The 17917-nt window shown below is 38.2% G+C and overlaps 2 protein-coding genes across 2 annotated transcripts; both read left to right on the top strand.

Annotated features, from left to right (window-relative positions):
• Nucleotides 1–138: 138 nt before the first annotated feature.
• Nucleotides 139–9345, top strand: LOC123665891. The gene is made up of 5 exons (XM_045600121.1): nt 139–357; nt 3270–4293; nt 4477–6281; nt 6549–6746; nt 9283–9345. The coding sequence occupies exons 1-5, from the start codon at nt 139–141 to the stop codon at nt 9343–9345; spliced, it is 3309 nt and encodes a 1102-aa protein (XP_045456077.1).
• Nucleotides 9346–10031: 686 nt separating this feature from the next.
• On the top strand, nt 10032–12631 carry LOC123665892 (piggyBac transposable element-derived protein 4-like). The gene is made up of 3 exons (XM_045600122.1): nt 10032–10140; nt 10229–11872; nt 12546–12631. The coding sequence occupies exons 1-3, from the start codon at nt 10032–10034 to the stop codon at nt 12629–12631; spliced, it is 1839 nt and encodes a 612-aa protein (XP_045456078.1).
• The last annotated feature ends 5286 nt before the right edge of the window (nt 12632–17917 follow it).

Here is a 17917-nt window from a genome sequence, read left to right on the forward strand (position 1 = left end):
GACAGGCGAAACAGAAACAAAAAATAGAACCAAATATTAACCAAACCGAAGAACCTAAAATTGACCAAAAATAAAAACGCAAAGTTCGGTTACCTTTTGTCAAAAGAAAATTTGAATTTAAAATTAGCAATTGAACGAATGTCAAAAATTATAAGAGCTCAAAAGAAAACCTTATATCGCTACAAAAAACAAATAGAAAACCTAAAAGAATCATTAAAAAAGACTGAAAATGAATTTGAAAACATCCGAACTTTAGGTGAAAACCCGAATCCAGTAACCGAAAAAGCAACAACACCAAAGACAGAAAAGTTTATGCAAGGAACCATCCCAAATATTCCTAGTCCTGATAAAAAAAGGGTAAAAAAGGCGATATTCGAAAACTACGTTTTAAAGCAATCGTTATCAGATCAATACTCTACAGCTGAATTTAAATCTGAAAAATATCTTTTGAAGACTGTAATAAACAATGATATTGTGACAAAATACAAAATTAAAGACTAATCTTGGTTACTCTTGCTTGGGACTTAAAGGCAGACTGAGGTGAAAACAAAGAACAGTAAAAAAAGGGATAAAAAGGATCAAAGAGATAAAAGATTTTCTTGATAGAGATGATAACATCAGAATTACATCAGAAAAACCTAAAACCTGCCACGCCAAGCGACCAAGCGTAGATGCACCAAATGGTATCGGAAACTGATGTTTGAAATTATATGGGCCACCAGCACCAGCTTAGTGAACGCAAATTTCTTGTATAACCAGTATCTATACTTATTATAAAAATAAGTCCCCCGGCCGCGTCTTTCTGTCCTCCTGTCTGTCCTCCTGTCTGTCTGAACGCGATAAACTCGAAAACTACTGAACGGATTTTTATACGGTTTTCAACAATAGAAAGAGTAATTCTTGAGGAAGGTTTAGGTATATAATTTATTATGCTTTTATGTAAATTAGCTGAAATACGGCGACAAATGTTGAAGAGGTCGCAAAAAATCTCGCCAAATGGGAACTTTCCACGCGAACGCCGCGTAAACTAGCAAAGATACAGTTAAGTAATGTACTAGAGAATTCAAAATCTATAAAAATGCTACAAAAAAGTCCGCGATAGCATATCTCTATCTCTTACGGTTGACTTACAATAACCACTTTTATGTTAACATTTTTAATTAAAAACATTACGTTATTTTCAAAGCTATTTTCTTTAGTTCGGTATTAATCCTTATCCAAATGAATATGTTAGTTAGCTTAGTCATTTAATGCAGATTAAAATTGCTCTTTACACTAAATCAATCAGATGAATAGTTTTTGAGATATCGTTGTTAGAAGTAATTAGTAGCGAAACATTTTTAATGCTTGGCGAGCATTGAGATGCCTACGGCGAGTCCATCCCCTCTGCCCCGCATCGCTCGACCGCCTGCTCAAGCTATATAAACCGGGCGATGTAGCGCGCGATCCGCCACAGTAAACAGACTTTGGTAGCAACTGAACGCATTGCGTATATCGACTGTCATCGGCTTACTACGGGTATTGCTGTTCGGCATTAAATCTTGCTATTGGTTCCTATTATTATGCTATTGTTAGTTTTAATTAATTATTTTCATACTTAGTAGGTGGTGTAAGAAACCTTTCAGTTTACTTTCTTCTTTTCGTTTGGTTATTTCGTTACTTTTTAAATAACCAAGTACCTTACTTTTCCGTACTTGGTTGCTATAAATAGATTTTTGTAAATAATTTTCGTGAGTCTATTTAAGTTCATGTATATTCCTTAATTAATTATTTTCATACTTAGTAGGTGGTGTAAGAAACCTTTCAGTTTACTTTCTTCTTTTCGTTTGGTTCTTTCGTTACTTTTTAAATAACCAAGTACTTTACTTTTCCGTACTTAGTTGTTATAAATAGATTTTTGTAAATAATTTTCGTGAGTCTATTTAAGTTCATGTATATTACTTTTTTGTTACTTGGGTGTTGTAGGGAAGTTGTTGTAAATAAATATTATTTAGATTCATTAAACTGTTTCTATTAAGTACCTCTTTATTCAATTTCTTATTAAACTTAGGTAGATAATCATGCCGAGAAGAAGGCCAAATATAGGACGCAGTACGTCTGCTGCTAAAAGACTTCGTTTGAATCGGAATAGTGAAAATAATGAAGAGAGAGAACTGCGTTTATCATTGGACCGTGAAAGACATATTTCGCAAAGACTGCGAGAGTCTTCTGCGGAACGTAACGCACGTTTGTCGTTGGATCGTGAAAGACATGTTTCACAAAGACTGCGCGAATCCTCTGCTGAACGTAACGTACGTTTGTCGTTGGACCGTGAAAGGTATGTTTCGCAAAGACTGCGTGAATCCTCGGCAGAACGTGATTTACGTTTGTCGTTGGATCGTGAAAGACATGTTTCACAAAAACTGCGTGAATCCTCTGCTGAACGTAACGTACGTTTGTCGTTGGACCGTGAAAGACATGTTTTACAAAGACTGCGCGAATCCTCTGCTGAACGTAACGTACGTTTGTCGTTGGATCGTGAAAGGTATGTTTCGCAAAGACTGCGCGAATCCTCGGCGGAACGTGATGTACGTTTGTCGTTAGATCGTGAAAGACATGTTTCACAAAGACTGCGTGAATCCTCTGCTGAACGTAACGTACGTTTGTCGTTGGACCGTGAAAGACATGTTTCACAAAGACTGCGCGAATCCTCTGCTGAACGTAACGTACGTTTGTCGTTGGACCGTGAAAGGTATGTTTCGCAAAGACTGCGCGAATCCTCGGCGGAACGTGATTTACGTTTGTCGTTGGATCGCGAAAGACATGTTTCTCAGAGGCTACGCGAATCCTCTGCTGAACGTAACCTACGTTTATCTTTAGATCGTGATAGACACAATGCTTTAATGGAAACTGAAACATCTGAGAGAAGACAACTCCGACTACAAAACGATCGTATTCGGCACATAAATTTTAGGAATAATATGCCAACTAATGGAACACAAAATAATAATAGATGGTCCAATAAAGAGTACTCGGCAATGAATTACAGTACAACAATTGATTATCAAAATTATCGTATCGTTTGTATAGGTTCTCCTTCCATTGTTTGTCAATACTGTTCGGCACTGAGATGGAAAGATGAGTCAAAAGGTTTATGTTGTTCAAATGGTAAGGTAAAATTAGATGAAATAGGTGCTCCACCTGAACCTTTAAATTCTCTACTTGATGAAAGTCATCCAAAGCATACAGAATTTATGCGTCATATTCGGCGGTATAATAATGCGTTCCAGATGACTTCATTCAAAAGTCAACGAGTAGTTGAAAACGGCTTCATGCCAACATTTAAAGTCCAGGGCCAGGTTTACCACCTTGCAGGTAGTCTTCTTCCACAAGTTCCTGACGACCATAAGTTTTTGCAGATATATTTTATTTCCGATCCTGAAGTTCAAGCAACGACTCGATTTAATATTAGTAATAGTAATTCAAGAACACCACTTGATAACTCTATAGTCAGGTCATTGCAAAACATGTTGCATTTGCATAATAGATACGTACAATCTTTTAAAACTGCAATGGAAAGTATCTCTCTCGATGTCCCAGATTACAATGTAGTAATTCATGCCAGCAGGGTACCTGACGGTGAACACCGTGGACGGTATAATGCTCCTTCTACCAGTGAAGTAGCAGTTGTCATTGCTGGACAACAATTTCACAAAAGGGATATCGTTCTTCGAAGCCGCGACGAAAATCTCCACAAAATTTCCGAACTACATCGTTCATATGACAGTCTTCAATATCCATTGATGTTTTGTCGAGGTGAAGACGGATACACAATTGATATTCCCCAAGTTAATCCTTCTACAGGAGACAGAGTACAGAAGAAAGTTTCATGTATGAATTATTATTGCTATCGTTTAATGGAACGCCATAATCATTATAATGTTTTACTAAGGTACGGAATGTTACTGAATCAATATGTTGTAGATCAGTATGCTAAACTAGAATCAGAACGTTTAGCTTTTATACGAAATAACCAAACACAATTACGCGCAGAAAATTATATACACTTACAGGATGCTTTACATTCTAATGAACACACGACAAACAATATTGGGCAGCTGGTAATATTACCGTCATCTTTTACTGGCGGACCAAGATACTTACACGAAAAAACTCAAGATGCCATGACCTATGTCAGGAATTACGGGAAACCTGACCTCTTCATTACTATGACCTGTAATCCTAATTGGAAAGAAATAAAAGATAATCTGCATTCCACCGCAACACCTCAAGACCGATATGACATTTTAAATCGTGTGTTTCATTTAAAAGTACAAAAACTATTACACTTAATAAATAAGGTAAACGTATTTGGTCCGACACGCTGTCACATGTATACGGTGGAGTGGCAAAAACGTGGGCTGCCACATATACATTTGCTTTTGTGGCTGACAAATAAAATCAGGCCCGACCAAATTGACACAGTTATAACGGCAGAATCACCAGACCAAGACGAAGACCCAACATTGTATGACATCGTGGTAAGGAACATGATTCACGGACCCTGTGGAGCTTTAAACCCTAACTCGCCATGCATGCATGAGGGAAAATGTTCAAAAAAATTCCCAAAACCATATCAGAGTCAAACTTCAACTGGTGATGATGGCTATCCAAAGTATAGAAGATTATCACCAGAGGAAGGAGGACGCAAGGCTGCTATTCGTAATTACGAAATTGATAACAGATGGGTAGTGCCTAACAATAAACTATTATTAAAAATTTTCGAGGCGCATGTTAATGTAGAACTTTGCAGTTCCGTGAAATCAATAAAATATGTCACTAAATACATCAATAAAGGAAGTGACCAGGCTACGTTTAGTTTACATTCTACAAATGAAGTAGAACAATTTCAATCTGGCCGCTACATTTGTAGTTCTGAAGCACTATGGCGGATTATGTCCTTCAACATTCATGAAAGAGCACCAACTGTCACACACCTCGCTGTTCATTTAGAAAACGGACAGCGGGTGTATTTCACTGAAAATAATGTAAATGACATTGTGAATAATCCAAGAGATACTACTTTAACAGCGTTTTTCAAACTATGTGCAGAGGACGACTTCGCAAAAACTCTGACCTACGACAAGGTGCCTGCCTATTATACCTGGAATCAAAATACGAAAAAATTCCAACGACGAAAGCAGGGGGCGGTAGTTCTCGGGTACCCTGGCGTGAGAAAAACAGATGCTCTTGGAAGGGTGTACGTGGTACACCCTAATAATGCAGAATGTTTTCATTTGCGGTTGTTACTCCACGTTATAAAAGGCCCTACTTCGTTTAGAAGTCTCCGCACTTTTGAAGGTGTAACTTACGACACATTCCAAGGGGCTTACAAAGCTATGGGCCTCCTCGAAGATGACAGTCACTGGGAGAGTACGCTCTCTGAAGCAGCCATATGCTGTTCACCAAAATCACTTAGGTGCCTTTTTGCCATTATGATATCGTTCTGCCAAATCACGGACCCGCATCTTCTTTGGCAAAACTATCAGGAAAGTATGTCCGAAGATATACTGCAACGCAGACGACAAGAACTGTCATCAGATGATTTAGAGTACGACCAAAATATTTTTGATGAAGCTTTAAATGAATTAAATAAAGAGGTCGAATCTCTATCAGGTAAAAGTATAAAAGATTTTGGTTTTAACTTGCCGTTAAATTCAAATCTTTATGCAATGAACAACATCGAGGATTTACGAGAGACTGACTATGATTACACCCAACTCTTACAGACAATTCAAGATGAACATCGCTTAAATCCAGAACAAAAAATTGTTTACGACCAAATATTGTCATCAGTTAATAGTAATGAAGGGAAAATGTTCTTTCTAGATGCACCCGGGGGCACGGGTAAAACATTTATAATTAATTTATTATTAGCAAAAGTAAGGTTTGACAGAAAAATTGCTCTTGCCGTGGCGTCGTCCGGTATTGCAGCCACACTTTTGAAAGGCGGGCGAACTGCACATTCCACTTTCAAACTACCTTTAAAAATTTGCAGTGACGACGTCTCTAGCGTTTGTAACATCTCAAAACAGAGTAAAACAGGTAAATTAATGCAGGATTGTAGCTTGATTATTTGGGACGAAGCTTCCATGTCCCATAAAGCATCAGTTGAGGCATTAGACAGGACAATGCGCGATTTACGCAACAGAAATTGCCCAATGGGTGGCTGCACCGTTTTGTTTTCTGGAGACTTTCGTCAAATTTTGCCAGTCATAGCAAGGGGGACTAGAGCTGACGAAGTCAATGCATCACTCAAAAGATCTTATCTTTGGCCACATATTACAAAATGTGAACTTAATACAAATATGAGAATTTTGTCCTCCAGTGAAGACAATAAACAATTTTCAAATAACTTACTTCAAATAGGTAATGGTGCATTTCAATCCTGAAATGTTAAAATCAATCTTAGTAACCTATGTGCTTTGGTTCAAAATGTGGAAGAATTGGTTGAGACCGTATATCCCGATATTACTAATATAACTACAAAGACTTTATGTTGGTTTAAGGAAAGGGCTATATTGGCACCTACTAATGAACAGGTTGATAAAATTAATCATTTAATTATTTCCAAGTTTGAAGCACCATCACAGATATACTATTCAGTTGATACAGTTTTGGATACCGCAGAGGCAGTACATTATCCAACTGAATTTTTGAATTCTTTAGTTCCTCCCGGAATTCCTCCACACAAGTTAATATTAAAAGTGGGTTCACCAGTGATATTACTTAGAAATTTAAATCCCCCAAAATTGTGTAATGGCACGAGACTCAAAATAGTTAAATTAAAAAACTTTCTAATCGAATGCACTATTTTAACTGGCTGTGGTACTGGTGATACTGTTTTAATTCCCAGAATACCGATGATTCCCTCCGAATTACCCTTCCAATTCAAAAGACTGCAATTTCCAATCAAATTAGCCTTTGGTATTACTATTAATAAGGCACAAGGCCAAACTTTAAAAGTTGCAGGAATAGATTTAACTGATCAATGTTTTTCTCACGGCCAGTTATATGTTGCCCTTTCAAGGGTGACATGTAAAAATAATCTGTTTGTGTTTACTAACAATCCGTCAGAAGTAATGAACGTTGTGTATAAGGAAATATTTCAATAGAAATATTCCTTATACACAACGTTTCAAGTAAAAAGTATTCACTTTTAAATATCCGGTGCCTACCTTACAGCTTCATCATCAACAATGTGTAAGATATCTTTGTCATCACATATACTTCTTTATCTATACCTAAAACACTGGATGTGTCTATAATATGCGAGGAGTTATTTCAATTACTCTAGGCTCCCATCACCACATCCTGACCTGGTTACTATAGGACCAGCTGCAATGTTTACTCTTTCAAACATAATAAGAATTATCCAAGTCGATACACTGGCCTCGAAGTAATAGGGAAACATAGTCATTATTGGGGAGTTTCGACGATGATATGATATACCTAATCATCGTATTTTTAAAAACAGACAAACAAGTTACACATAAAAATACCAAAATCGTCATAGGTTTGCCTATAATATTTAAGAAGTTCCTGCGATTTCACCAGGATCCCATCATCAGATCCTAACTGGACAATGGGACCACCTGCATACGCACCATATATTAAAAAACATCCCTACGAATTGAGAACCTCCTCCATTTTTGAAGTCCGAAATCCACACGGGCGAAGCTGCGGGCGGAAGCTATCTATATAAATAAAAATGAATGTTGTCAAGCGCATAACTCGAGAATGGCTCGGCTAATTTATTTTTTTGTATGTTCCTTAAGGCCCACGGAAGGTGTTAATACAAAAAAAAATTTACTATTGACAGAACGAAGTCTGTCCGGGCAGCTAGTACCTATAAAAATAAACTTACAATCACAGAGTTTCGTGAACAAGTTATCACAGGTATGCTCGAAAAATCCATCAGTGACTGCTACACCTAGCTCGATCAGTGCTAAATATTATCTGGTCCCGAATATGAAAGGTGAAGTGAAAAAGAAAGCTTGTTGTTCTGAATGCTATAAGAAATACGGTCGACAAAGAAAAACCATCGACGGAAAACTACGAAAAGCTTCCCAAGTTGTAACAAAATGTTCTGTTTGTGAAGTGACCTTTTGTAAGAGTAGTGTCAATGATTGTGACTAATTTTTTGTTTCAAATACAGTTGCTTTAATTATTTATTTTTTCTATTTAGTCTTTTCCAGTGCCATAATAAAAATAGTTAATAAAATAAAATAAAAAAAACAAAAAAACATAAATGATTTTATTGATTACTTGCCAAAGTCTATAAAGTTTATGTAAAATCACCGATTCCCAGACCATTTACATCGGAAAAATGCGACAGGCCAGGGCTTTCATTTTTGTGTAATAGATGTTTAGGCCAAATCGCGCCTTAGAGCGATTGCCTTAGGGTTTAGTTTCGCGGTCCGCGTTTAACCGTGGCTCTGTCGTTTCTTACATCTAGTAGGCGGCCCATTTATTACTTATGATTTTGTAATACCATTTCGCTGCGTTAGCGACGCTTTTTTCTGTATGGGCTTCATCGGTGATATCGCCAGGTGGCACGGCCCCCCGCCGTCGCCGTCGCCCGCACCGCTTAGCTTCGTTAGTCTCGACTTCGCTCTGCACGGTGTGGCCGTATCGCTTCTCGACGGCCGGCCGGTTCCCATTGTTGGAATTATTGTTTTGCGCGTGCCTCGCGGTTTACTAACTGCTTACTTACTTATTTTACTGCTACTTTTTTAATTGCTGTGCTTATAACTTAACTGTAAATATTTGTTGTTGTGCTTGTGACTGTAACTGCTTGTGTATTTCTTTATAATCAATTCTGTGACCGGGGGTGCCTACTACTGTCGAAGTCTGGGGGCCTGGGGCCTCCTTTTCGGGGACCGTCAGGACACCTATTTACACTCAACGTCACACCACACCACACGACCTACACACGTTCCCTGGCGATCTTCGACCTCAATAGACCCTAGCTGCCTTTCGAAGGTAAGTGCAATTTCATTCTTATTTTCAACCCCTTTTTTGTATTTGATTGCTCACGCCGCATATCCTGATCGCCATAGGTATTCCGTACCCGACCCTAGGCAGTCCGCCGGGAGGTCGCTGATGGGCCCCGACCTCTGAGGCTCTGCTGGACTGGCTAGGGCCGTAACAATAGATGTATAGAAAACGTGTTCCTAAAGGATACACGGCGCGTTTACTAAATACAAAGATGTGTATACTTTTGAATACACAGTGTTCCAGACACTGTGTGACAAAAAGATACACGTGGCGCCTAAGGTGTTCTTAGTTCTACAGTACAATTGAATTTAGTGTAATTAGTTTAATTTAAAAATGTGGTTGAGACGGGAACCTATGGCCGATTTTGTTAAATATTTTACTTGTTGAATCACTTGTAAAATTATGTAGTCATTAACTTAGTGTGTTTGGGCACTTGTAATTTTGTTCGCATTTGTTCTGCGCGTTTAAACTTTATAAGGGTCTTAGTGGAATATTGTTTGTTTACTTTTTTATTACAGTAAATTAATTTGAAACGGAGAATTTAACTAAACTTCAGATGAATCTTTATGATCGAATGTCGAAGGCTTTAAGTAACTATAAAAAGTCTCCTAAAGATCGAATAAATAAACAATATATTGAAACTAGAATGGAAGTTTTGGATGGGTTTTGGTCTCAAATTAATGAGATTTACAGTAATATCATTAACACTTTAACAGCCGATCACGTACTGTGTACGGGCAGTGTCGATCAACTCGGTACGCCGATCACGTACTCCGTACGGCTTTGACTTTCCTATCGTCTGTTTAAATACCACGTGCCCGGTGCGTGAATGGCGTGTAACCCCGGTGTAGAATGACTCTTTATCTACGCACACATGTATGATTCACCGACGGGAGGTGCGGGGTGGAGACAGGACAAGCGATCTTTCACGGCGCGTCGCCAGTGCGCCCACGCCACTAACGTGAGAGTACGTCCTTGCATTTTGGCGCGAAATGGCTTCCGCTCGGCGCAGTTACCGGCTCGATTCTAAAGAAATTCTTGATGCTTTGGTAAATGATGTTGACTCAGACATTGAGGAAGACCCGGAAATTCAAATTGAAGGTAAATTATTGTATTTTATTATTGTATTTTTATTCAAATATACCCTTTTTGCGACGTATAGATTTTTATTAGTGTTTTCTCTCTCCAGAGGTAATTCAAGACTTACAAGAGGTGGTATCGGTCCAAGATGAAGTAAATGATGATGCTGACATGTCAGAAAACGTATCTGAACCAGACCAGGGACGGAGCCGGGGTCGCTCGAGACCTACACTTCGTGGCAGAACGAGATCGCGCGGCGGACGCGTTCGGTCAGGAGCGCGCTCGACCACCCGCTGTCGCGGCGGCAGACATGCAACAACTTCTATCAGGGAAATGGATGAAGGTAATGGATGGTCATACCAAGCAGCGGAGCAGCCGCCAGAAAATCCAGTATTTCAAGAAATATCTCGCGTATTAGCTCCGATTGATGAAAATTCGTCACTGTTCGATTGTTTCTCAATTTTTTTTCCTGATTCTTTTTGGAACTTGCTCAAGACTGAAACAAATCGTTATGCAGCTCAAATGAAGGCTAAACAAACGCGACAAGGTATCCTGAAACCTGGCACTATGCTTTATATATGGAAACCTGTCACGAAACAGGAACTAAAAACTTTTTTTTCCATAGTGATTCATATGACACTCGTTCAAAAAGAAAGTTTCGATTCTTACTGGTCAACTCGTGAAATAATAGAAACTTCATTTGCCAGAAAGCACATGAATAGGAACCGATTCAGAGCTATTTACAGCTGTCTTCATTTGAACGACAACTCAAATTATAAACCACGTAATGATCCCGAATACGATGCTTTTTTCAAACTCCGACCGTATTTCAATGAACTGTGTTTTCTGTGTGAGAACAGTTTTTATCCCAACGAAAACTTGACGATCGATGAGGGCACTTGTGGATTTAGGGGTCGAGTGCACTTCAGAGTTTACAATAAAGATAAGCCCGATAAATACGGTATGAAAGTGTACATGCTTTGTGACGCGGAAACGGGCTACATACTACGCATGGTTCCCTATGTCGGCGACTCGAAATCTGTCGAGACTATTATCACGGAATTGAGTGAACCATATTTTGGTAAATGGCACACCATTTATATGGATCGTTTTTTTACGAGTCCGACAATTGCAGACTTACTTTGGCTGAAGAAAACTCGCACTGTCGGCACAGTGATGGCAAATCGTCGTGGTCTGCCACAGGATTGGCGACAACAATCTTTGGAAAAAGATGAAATGGCTTTTTGTCACCGCGGAAATCTAACTGCCTGTAAATGGAGAGATAAGCGTGATGTACTTATACTCACGACGAAACATGGAGCTAGCTGGACAGAGGTGGATGCAAAAGTCAAAGGTGTGGGCGTAACCAAAAAGGTGAAACCAGACTGCATCCTCGACTATGACCATTATAAAATTGGCGTAGATCTCAATGACCAATATGTGTCCTATTATTCGTTAAATAGAAAAAGTATGAAATGGTGGAAAAAAATGTTTTTCAATTTAGTAGCGCGTTCTCTGGTAAACGCTTACATTTTATACAATAAATCCAGAGAACAACGACGCCGCCTGCGATTCTCGCAGTTTCTGATGGACTGTGGTGAACAGCTGGTGGAAACTGCATCAGATGCTGAAGCAGGACCCTCCCGTGGTCCACATGCTGTCGGGACTAGCACGAGGCTCGTCGGCAGGCACTTCATGGAGAGGATTCCAAGCTCGGAAAAGAAAGATAAAGTCGCACGAGTTTGCAAAGTGTGTGCCGACATTTTAAAAAAAGAAACCGGAAAAAGGGGGCGCAAAGAGACCATTTATTACTGCCCAGACTTCAATGTTCCCCTGTGCTACTATCCCTGCTTCAAAATATTCCACACAAAAAAAAATTACGTTACATAATTAGCTCAAGTATGTAAGATTGTTTATGTTGGAGTTTTTTTTTTTTTCGATTTTAGACCTCTTTTCTTAATTTTTTTTCATAAATATTATTTTTTATTACAAATGTTTTTTATTTCATCCCTAAAAATATAAAGAACAATAGTACATATAAAAAAAGAATAATAGACATATCACAGATAGTTTTTATTTTATGAGTCATAGAATATCGGCAAAAAACGCCGGCGTACCAGGGAAAGCCGCCTTTATAACGGTCGGCTGTTAAAGTGTTAATATGTCTAAAGGGTTAACCGAACCATATTTCAATGACGATGTAATGGGAAACATTGAAAACTTATATGTTTGATACAAAACTATGTTAAAACTTGCTTTGTCATCTTTAGAAGATACTAGTAAGTACAATTCTAATGTAACTATCCCTAAAATTGCCGCGCATAGTTATTTCAACATTTAGCAATAATTCAGTCTCTAGCCGGAGCACTGTCACGGTATTATTATAATGAAATGTGTATATTACTCTGCCCACTTTTGTGCCTCAGCAGCTTGTAAAGAACCACCTAGAAGATGCGACGATTTAGCTCAAGAAATATACGCTTTATTCAAAAGTAGTTCTAAGAGACAGTAACCCGTTTGGCTCTCACTCTTTGCAGTTGTGGAAAGAATAGTCGAATAGTGGAATGCATTGAAACTGTTCTTTACAAAGACATGGCTTAGTTTTAAACTTATTTTAACAGAAATCATATTTAACACACTAAAAATTATCCAGTCATCAAATTATATTTCAGTTTCCTTGCATGGGTTTTACATAAATTTACAGAATTCAATAAATTATTTCATACGGAAAGCGTTGTCATAACTTCTCTAACCGACAAAATTCCAAGTTTATACCGTGACATGCTACTCTGTTTTTTAAATGAAATTCGATGAAAAAACGATTTTCGATGACGAAAATAAAGAGAAATTCTTAAGAAACGAACAAATGTACCTAGGCGTCACAGTGAGTGAACGATCTTAAAAATTTGGAAATTTCAAGAGACCAATCCGAACTTACCAATTTTTTTAGTAATTGTCGTAACTTCCTGGTTACCAGTGCCAAAGAAATAAAAAAACGTTATCGCATGAGAGACCCACTTTTATCAAAACTGCACATACTACATTCTGAGAATGCTGTATCATCAAAATTTCGTGAGTCTGTTCCTTCGATATTTCCATTGATTGAGTTAACTACCTAGAATAGTACCGAAAGAAAATATTAGATTAATCCAAAAAATCGATGATAAATGGAGAAACATTCGAGGAAAATTCAATGAATTAGATTTGACTTTACTAGTTGAAAAATTTTTGAGTGAATTTCACGTATGCCAAGAGTATAAGGAGCTATCACAATTCGCATTAGACACCTTGTACATTCCCCATTCTAATGTTCAGTGTGAACGAGTATTCAGTCACGTTAATCTAATGAAAACAAAAGTTTAGGACAAATTGATGACAGAAACTCGATAAAATTCGTACAAAACAAAAGAAAATAAGAAGGACTAATATAATTGAAACAACAAATTTAACGCTAGGTCGATGTGAGTCGTAATACATCGGGAAAAAGAGAAATAAGAACCTGGCGATAATAAAGGCAAACCGCGAGGTAAGCCTGGCCACCTGCAAAAAGATCACGCAGGCCCAGCAGTACGATCACCAAAGATTACTGGAGGTGGAACTCGAGGAAGCCGAAGCGGCATATACAACAGTGAAACCCGACAAATACTCAAGGGCAAGATGTCGGGTAGGTATATGGCAGCGTATAACAGCACAGCAGGCTTCGTGAACGCAGTCGAGTCGGATGGGAATGACGAGGAGCCACAAACCTGCGAAAGACCTGAAGGTGACCCAGTGGTGGTAGTGGCCAGATGCACGAAAGTAATGCTGGGGGACCGGATGCTACGGATGGCAAAAACCATCTCGGGCGACCGGGACGGCTTACCAACCGTGCCCTGGGAACTACCATCACTGGAGTGGATAAACGGGGTACCAGGATGCGGCAAGACCAGTCGCATAGTCGGGGACTTCGATGAGGACACGGAGGTCGTGATTACGACCACAGTCGAGGCGGCCAAAGACTTAAAAGAAAAACTGGCGCACCACTACGGCAACAAAGCCAAGCAAAAGGTGCGCACTATGGCCTCCGTTCTAGTTAATGGGTTCAACGAGGGCTCAAAAATCAACCGCCTAACGGTGGACGAGGCCCTCATGAACCACTTCGGAGCCATAGTAATGGCCGCCCGACTATCGGGAGCTCAGAAGGTAGTCCTCATCGGAGACATAAACCAGCTGCCGTACATCGACAGGGACAACCTGTTCAAAATGCGGTACTGCAGCCTAACCCGGATAACACACACGACATTCATCAGGCAGGCGGTCGGCGCAGGCGGCGGCAGCCGCCCTCTGTAACATGGTAAAAATATGGTGCATAGCGACATCTGGTTCTAACGGCAGTATTCCTATAGATCCTGGTATTGAGGTTTATCTAGCGAAGCTTGCGGGCTCACTAGATGGCGTGCTTGGAGAGTTGCTATGTATTTGCACGGTTTTGTTTTTACATCGTTTCATATTTAAATATTTATTTAATTGCTTAGGGTTTTTGTCTAAATTGTTTTTATAAATAATAATAAAAAAAATATTTATATAGATTTCTTTCGGTTTGCTGTATTGAATAAATTTTTAATTTTGAGTGGCAACACTGCCAGGTTAAAGGATTTTCGCTTCGACCCTGATTGGGAATGGCGAGGGAAAGATTTCACGTTTTCGTGTTTTGTTGGCCAGGTTCGCCTGCATTATAAAATTATGTCTCTGAAGTAGAGGAATAATAATTTTTTTTTTATCTCAACAATAATGGTGAGTAATTTCGATATTTTGGTGGGACCTTTTCCTTTGTGGTTTGTGATAGCTTATGGGTGTCATATTAACTCGTAATTTACTTTTGTTACAGCTTCCTTTGTTTTGTTCATTATGAAATAGATTTTTATCTGATTTCGGGGATGGTGGGAACGAGAGATTTCACATATGCAATCTACTCTGGGTTTTATTTTCTTTGTGTTTTTTTTTTTTGTTTTATTTTATTATATTACGTAACTAATTAATAGAAATATGACTTTAGAAGAAAATACACTTGGGTTACCATGATGTAGAAAAATTTAAATATGAAAAAATAACTTGAAATTAAGATGGAACTTAAATGAGTTACAAACAGAACTCAAAATTATATTTCGATTTCATTCTGTCATTTTCGTTAAACTTCAATCATCGATGCCTGGATATTTGAATTTGGAATTTAAATAACACCAGAAGGTATCTCTTCAATATTTTGGAAGCTGAGTCTACCGTGTATCACCAGAGCAATGAAACATCTCTCCGTATTAAAGTAAAACCTTTGGGCTGGAGATCCTGCTCATCGAAACTTCCTGTTGAAACCTTAACACCCGGTGGATGTCCAGAGCAAATTGACAATTGAAGTAATTGGTAATGAATTAATGCAGAAGAGGTACAGACTTTATCATTATTTAGTTTGATCTATGCTTATTTACAAGGTTATTAGAATTCTGGTGGTATACTCGTTAAGCTCATTATACTCATCATATTTTTTTTTATGTTAGAAAATGTTAAAGTAAAGAACCTTCTCTCTACGACTGAGCAACCTTAGAAATTGTTTAGACGGTAACTTCTGAAGTGATGGGTTTTGGGGTTAGCTAGGTAGGCTTATTTTTATATTTTGTTACATGAGGGTAAGTGCAAAAATTGAAATTAACTGATTCCGTGCGGATGATGCCGCACAGGCACCATGTAAATCTTTTGCGAATGGCGTATGGTGCCCGAGAGGATACAAAATTGAAACTTATGAAACTCCGATAAAACGACATTTTTCATAAAAATTCCGTAAACAAAAGTGTCTCTATTTGTCTCCCATATCATGCCTACAGTGTTAGTTTCAAGGAATATCGTGAATTCGCAGACTTCAGGGATTGTCAACCTTTTTTTATTGGGTACTTTTTCGAGTATGTTTTTTTAGAAATCCGCTTCCGTGCGGATGATGCCGCACAGGCACCATATAAATCTTTTGCGAATGGCGTATGGTGCCCGAGAGGATACAAAATTGAAACTTATGAAACTCCGATAAAACGACATTTTTCATAAAAATTCCGTAAACAAAAGTGTCTCTATTTGTCTCCCATATCATGCCTACAGTGTTAGTTTCAAGGAATATCGTGAATTCGCAGACTTCAGGGATTGTCAACCTTTTTTTATTGGGTACTTTTTCGAGTATGTTTTTTTAGAAATCCGCTTCCGTGCGGATGATGCCGCACAGGCACCATATAAATCTTTTGCGAATGGCGTATGGTGCCCGAGAGGATACAAAATTGAAACTTATGAAACTCCGATAAAACGACATTTGTCATAAAAATTCCGTAAACAAAAGTTTCTCTATTTGTCTCCCATATCATGCCTACAGTGTTAGTTTCAAGGAATATCGTGAATTCGCAGACTTTAGGGATTGTCAACCTTTTTTAAACCGACTTCAAAAAGGAGGAGGTTTCTCAATTCGACCGTATATATATATTTTTTTATGTGTTCGCGGATAACTTCGTCGTTTATGAACCGATTTTGATGATTATTTTTTGTTTAAAAGGGAATACCTCCACGGTGGTACCATGGTAAGGAAAATAGGATCTGATGATGGCTTCCTAGAGAAATCGAGGGAAACTTCGAAAATCGTAGAGGTTTTGTGGAATTTTATTCTTCTACTTACGTTATATTACTTGTCTATGTAATTGAAGTCGGTTTTTTTCGTTTGCGAGCAAACAATTATTTATTGGGTACTTTTGTTTCGCGTATGTTTTTTTTAGAAATGTATACAATCATATTATATCTAAGTTTAACAAACTTATCTTTATAGCTGGAATATATTTCTGAATTATTACTACACGAAAACTAATAAAACCACAAAATCGAATAAACGGTCTACTTTGTTTTCTTAGAATCTTTTATTGATTGTTACAAAGTCAATTTAAATAGTCTACTTCCTGGAACGCTCCTCAAAAAAATCAAACGCTTTTGTTATAACGTTCATTTTCCAAATGGGTTTGTTGTTTTTGTTTTCGCTATTGTTCGCTGCTCTGCCCGGCCATTTTTTTTCGCTGTTCGCCGGCCGTTCGTCTACAAAGTACCGTATGCGCTTGCATTTAAGGTTTATTATTGTTTGAAACTACGAACCGTTCATAATTGTATGCGCCGGCGCATCCCGTTTGTCATCCCGCACTTCTGTCTTGCTACCCTTAGTAAACAGACGTTCTCTCTTTACCTCCATACTACCTATATTATCGACGACATTTGCTTGTGTACTGGGACTCCGTGATTTTACATTTGTGACGATATTGGCTTGTGTTATTGGACTCTTGAATTTGCATTTGTGACGATTGTATCCTGTTTACCTGAACTCCGAGATTTGCCATTGCGAGAATAAAGATTGCCTTTCACTAAAGTCTCAACGTGTCGTGCATTAAAGGTAAGATTTTGGTATTATACTTACCATAATTTTCGTTATATTCTCCAGAAATCCCATATATACAGTATCCGATATATATACAGTAGAACCTCGATAAGATAAAGACCAAGGGAGAAGTTAAATAATTTGAGTTATTGAGGTTTTTACTTATGAAGGGTTTAAGTTAAGGAGTTTTTATTGGTTTATATTTTTACTTACAGAGGTCCGTTTATGAACTTTGTTTAAGAATTGTAGAGATGGAAGAGCTAGTTTAAAATTTAAATGCAAATGAGGTTTATTTATTTTGAACTATACATAAAAAAGCCGGTATATTTTATTTGTTTCAAACAATTCACACTTTCTACATCAATTTTATTTTCA

The sequence above is a fragment of the Melitaea cinxia genome, chromosome 25 (genome assembly GCF_905220565.1).
Source record: "Melitaea cinxia chromosome 25, ilMelCinx1.1, whole genome shotgun sequence".
Taxonomy (NCBI): domain Eukaryota; kingdom Metazoa; phylum Arthropoda; class Insecta; order Lepidoptera; family Nymphalidae; genus Melitaea; species Melitaea cinxia.

Bases quoted from the DNA above. Each gene is read 5' to 3' on its own strand.
- LOC123665891 (XM_045600121.1), top strand. From the start codon at position 139: ATGTCAAAAATTATAAGAGCTCAAAAGAAAACCTTATATCGCTACAAA. The intron at 6,282-6,548 runs GTCAATGCATCA...TGTTGGTTTAAG, and splicing joins GGGGGACTAGAGCTGACGAA to GAAAGGGCTATATTGGCACC. The intron at 6,747-9,282 runs GTGGGTTCACCA...ACAGTGTTCCAG, and splicing joins CACACAAGTTAATATTAAAA to ACACTGTGTGACAAAAAGAT.
- LOC123665892 (XM_045600122.1), top strand. From the start codon at position 10,032: ATGGCTTCCGCTCGGCGCAGTTACCGGCTCGATTCTAAAGAAATTCTT. The intron at 10,141-10,228 runs GTAAATTATTGT...TTCTCTCTCCAG, and splicing joins CCCGGAAATTCAAATTGAAG to AGGTAATTCAAGACTTACAA. The intron at 11,873-12,545 runs GTGCCGACATTT...TTTGTGCCTCAG, and splicing joins CGCACGAGTTTGCAAAGTGT to CAGCTTGTAAAGAACCACCT.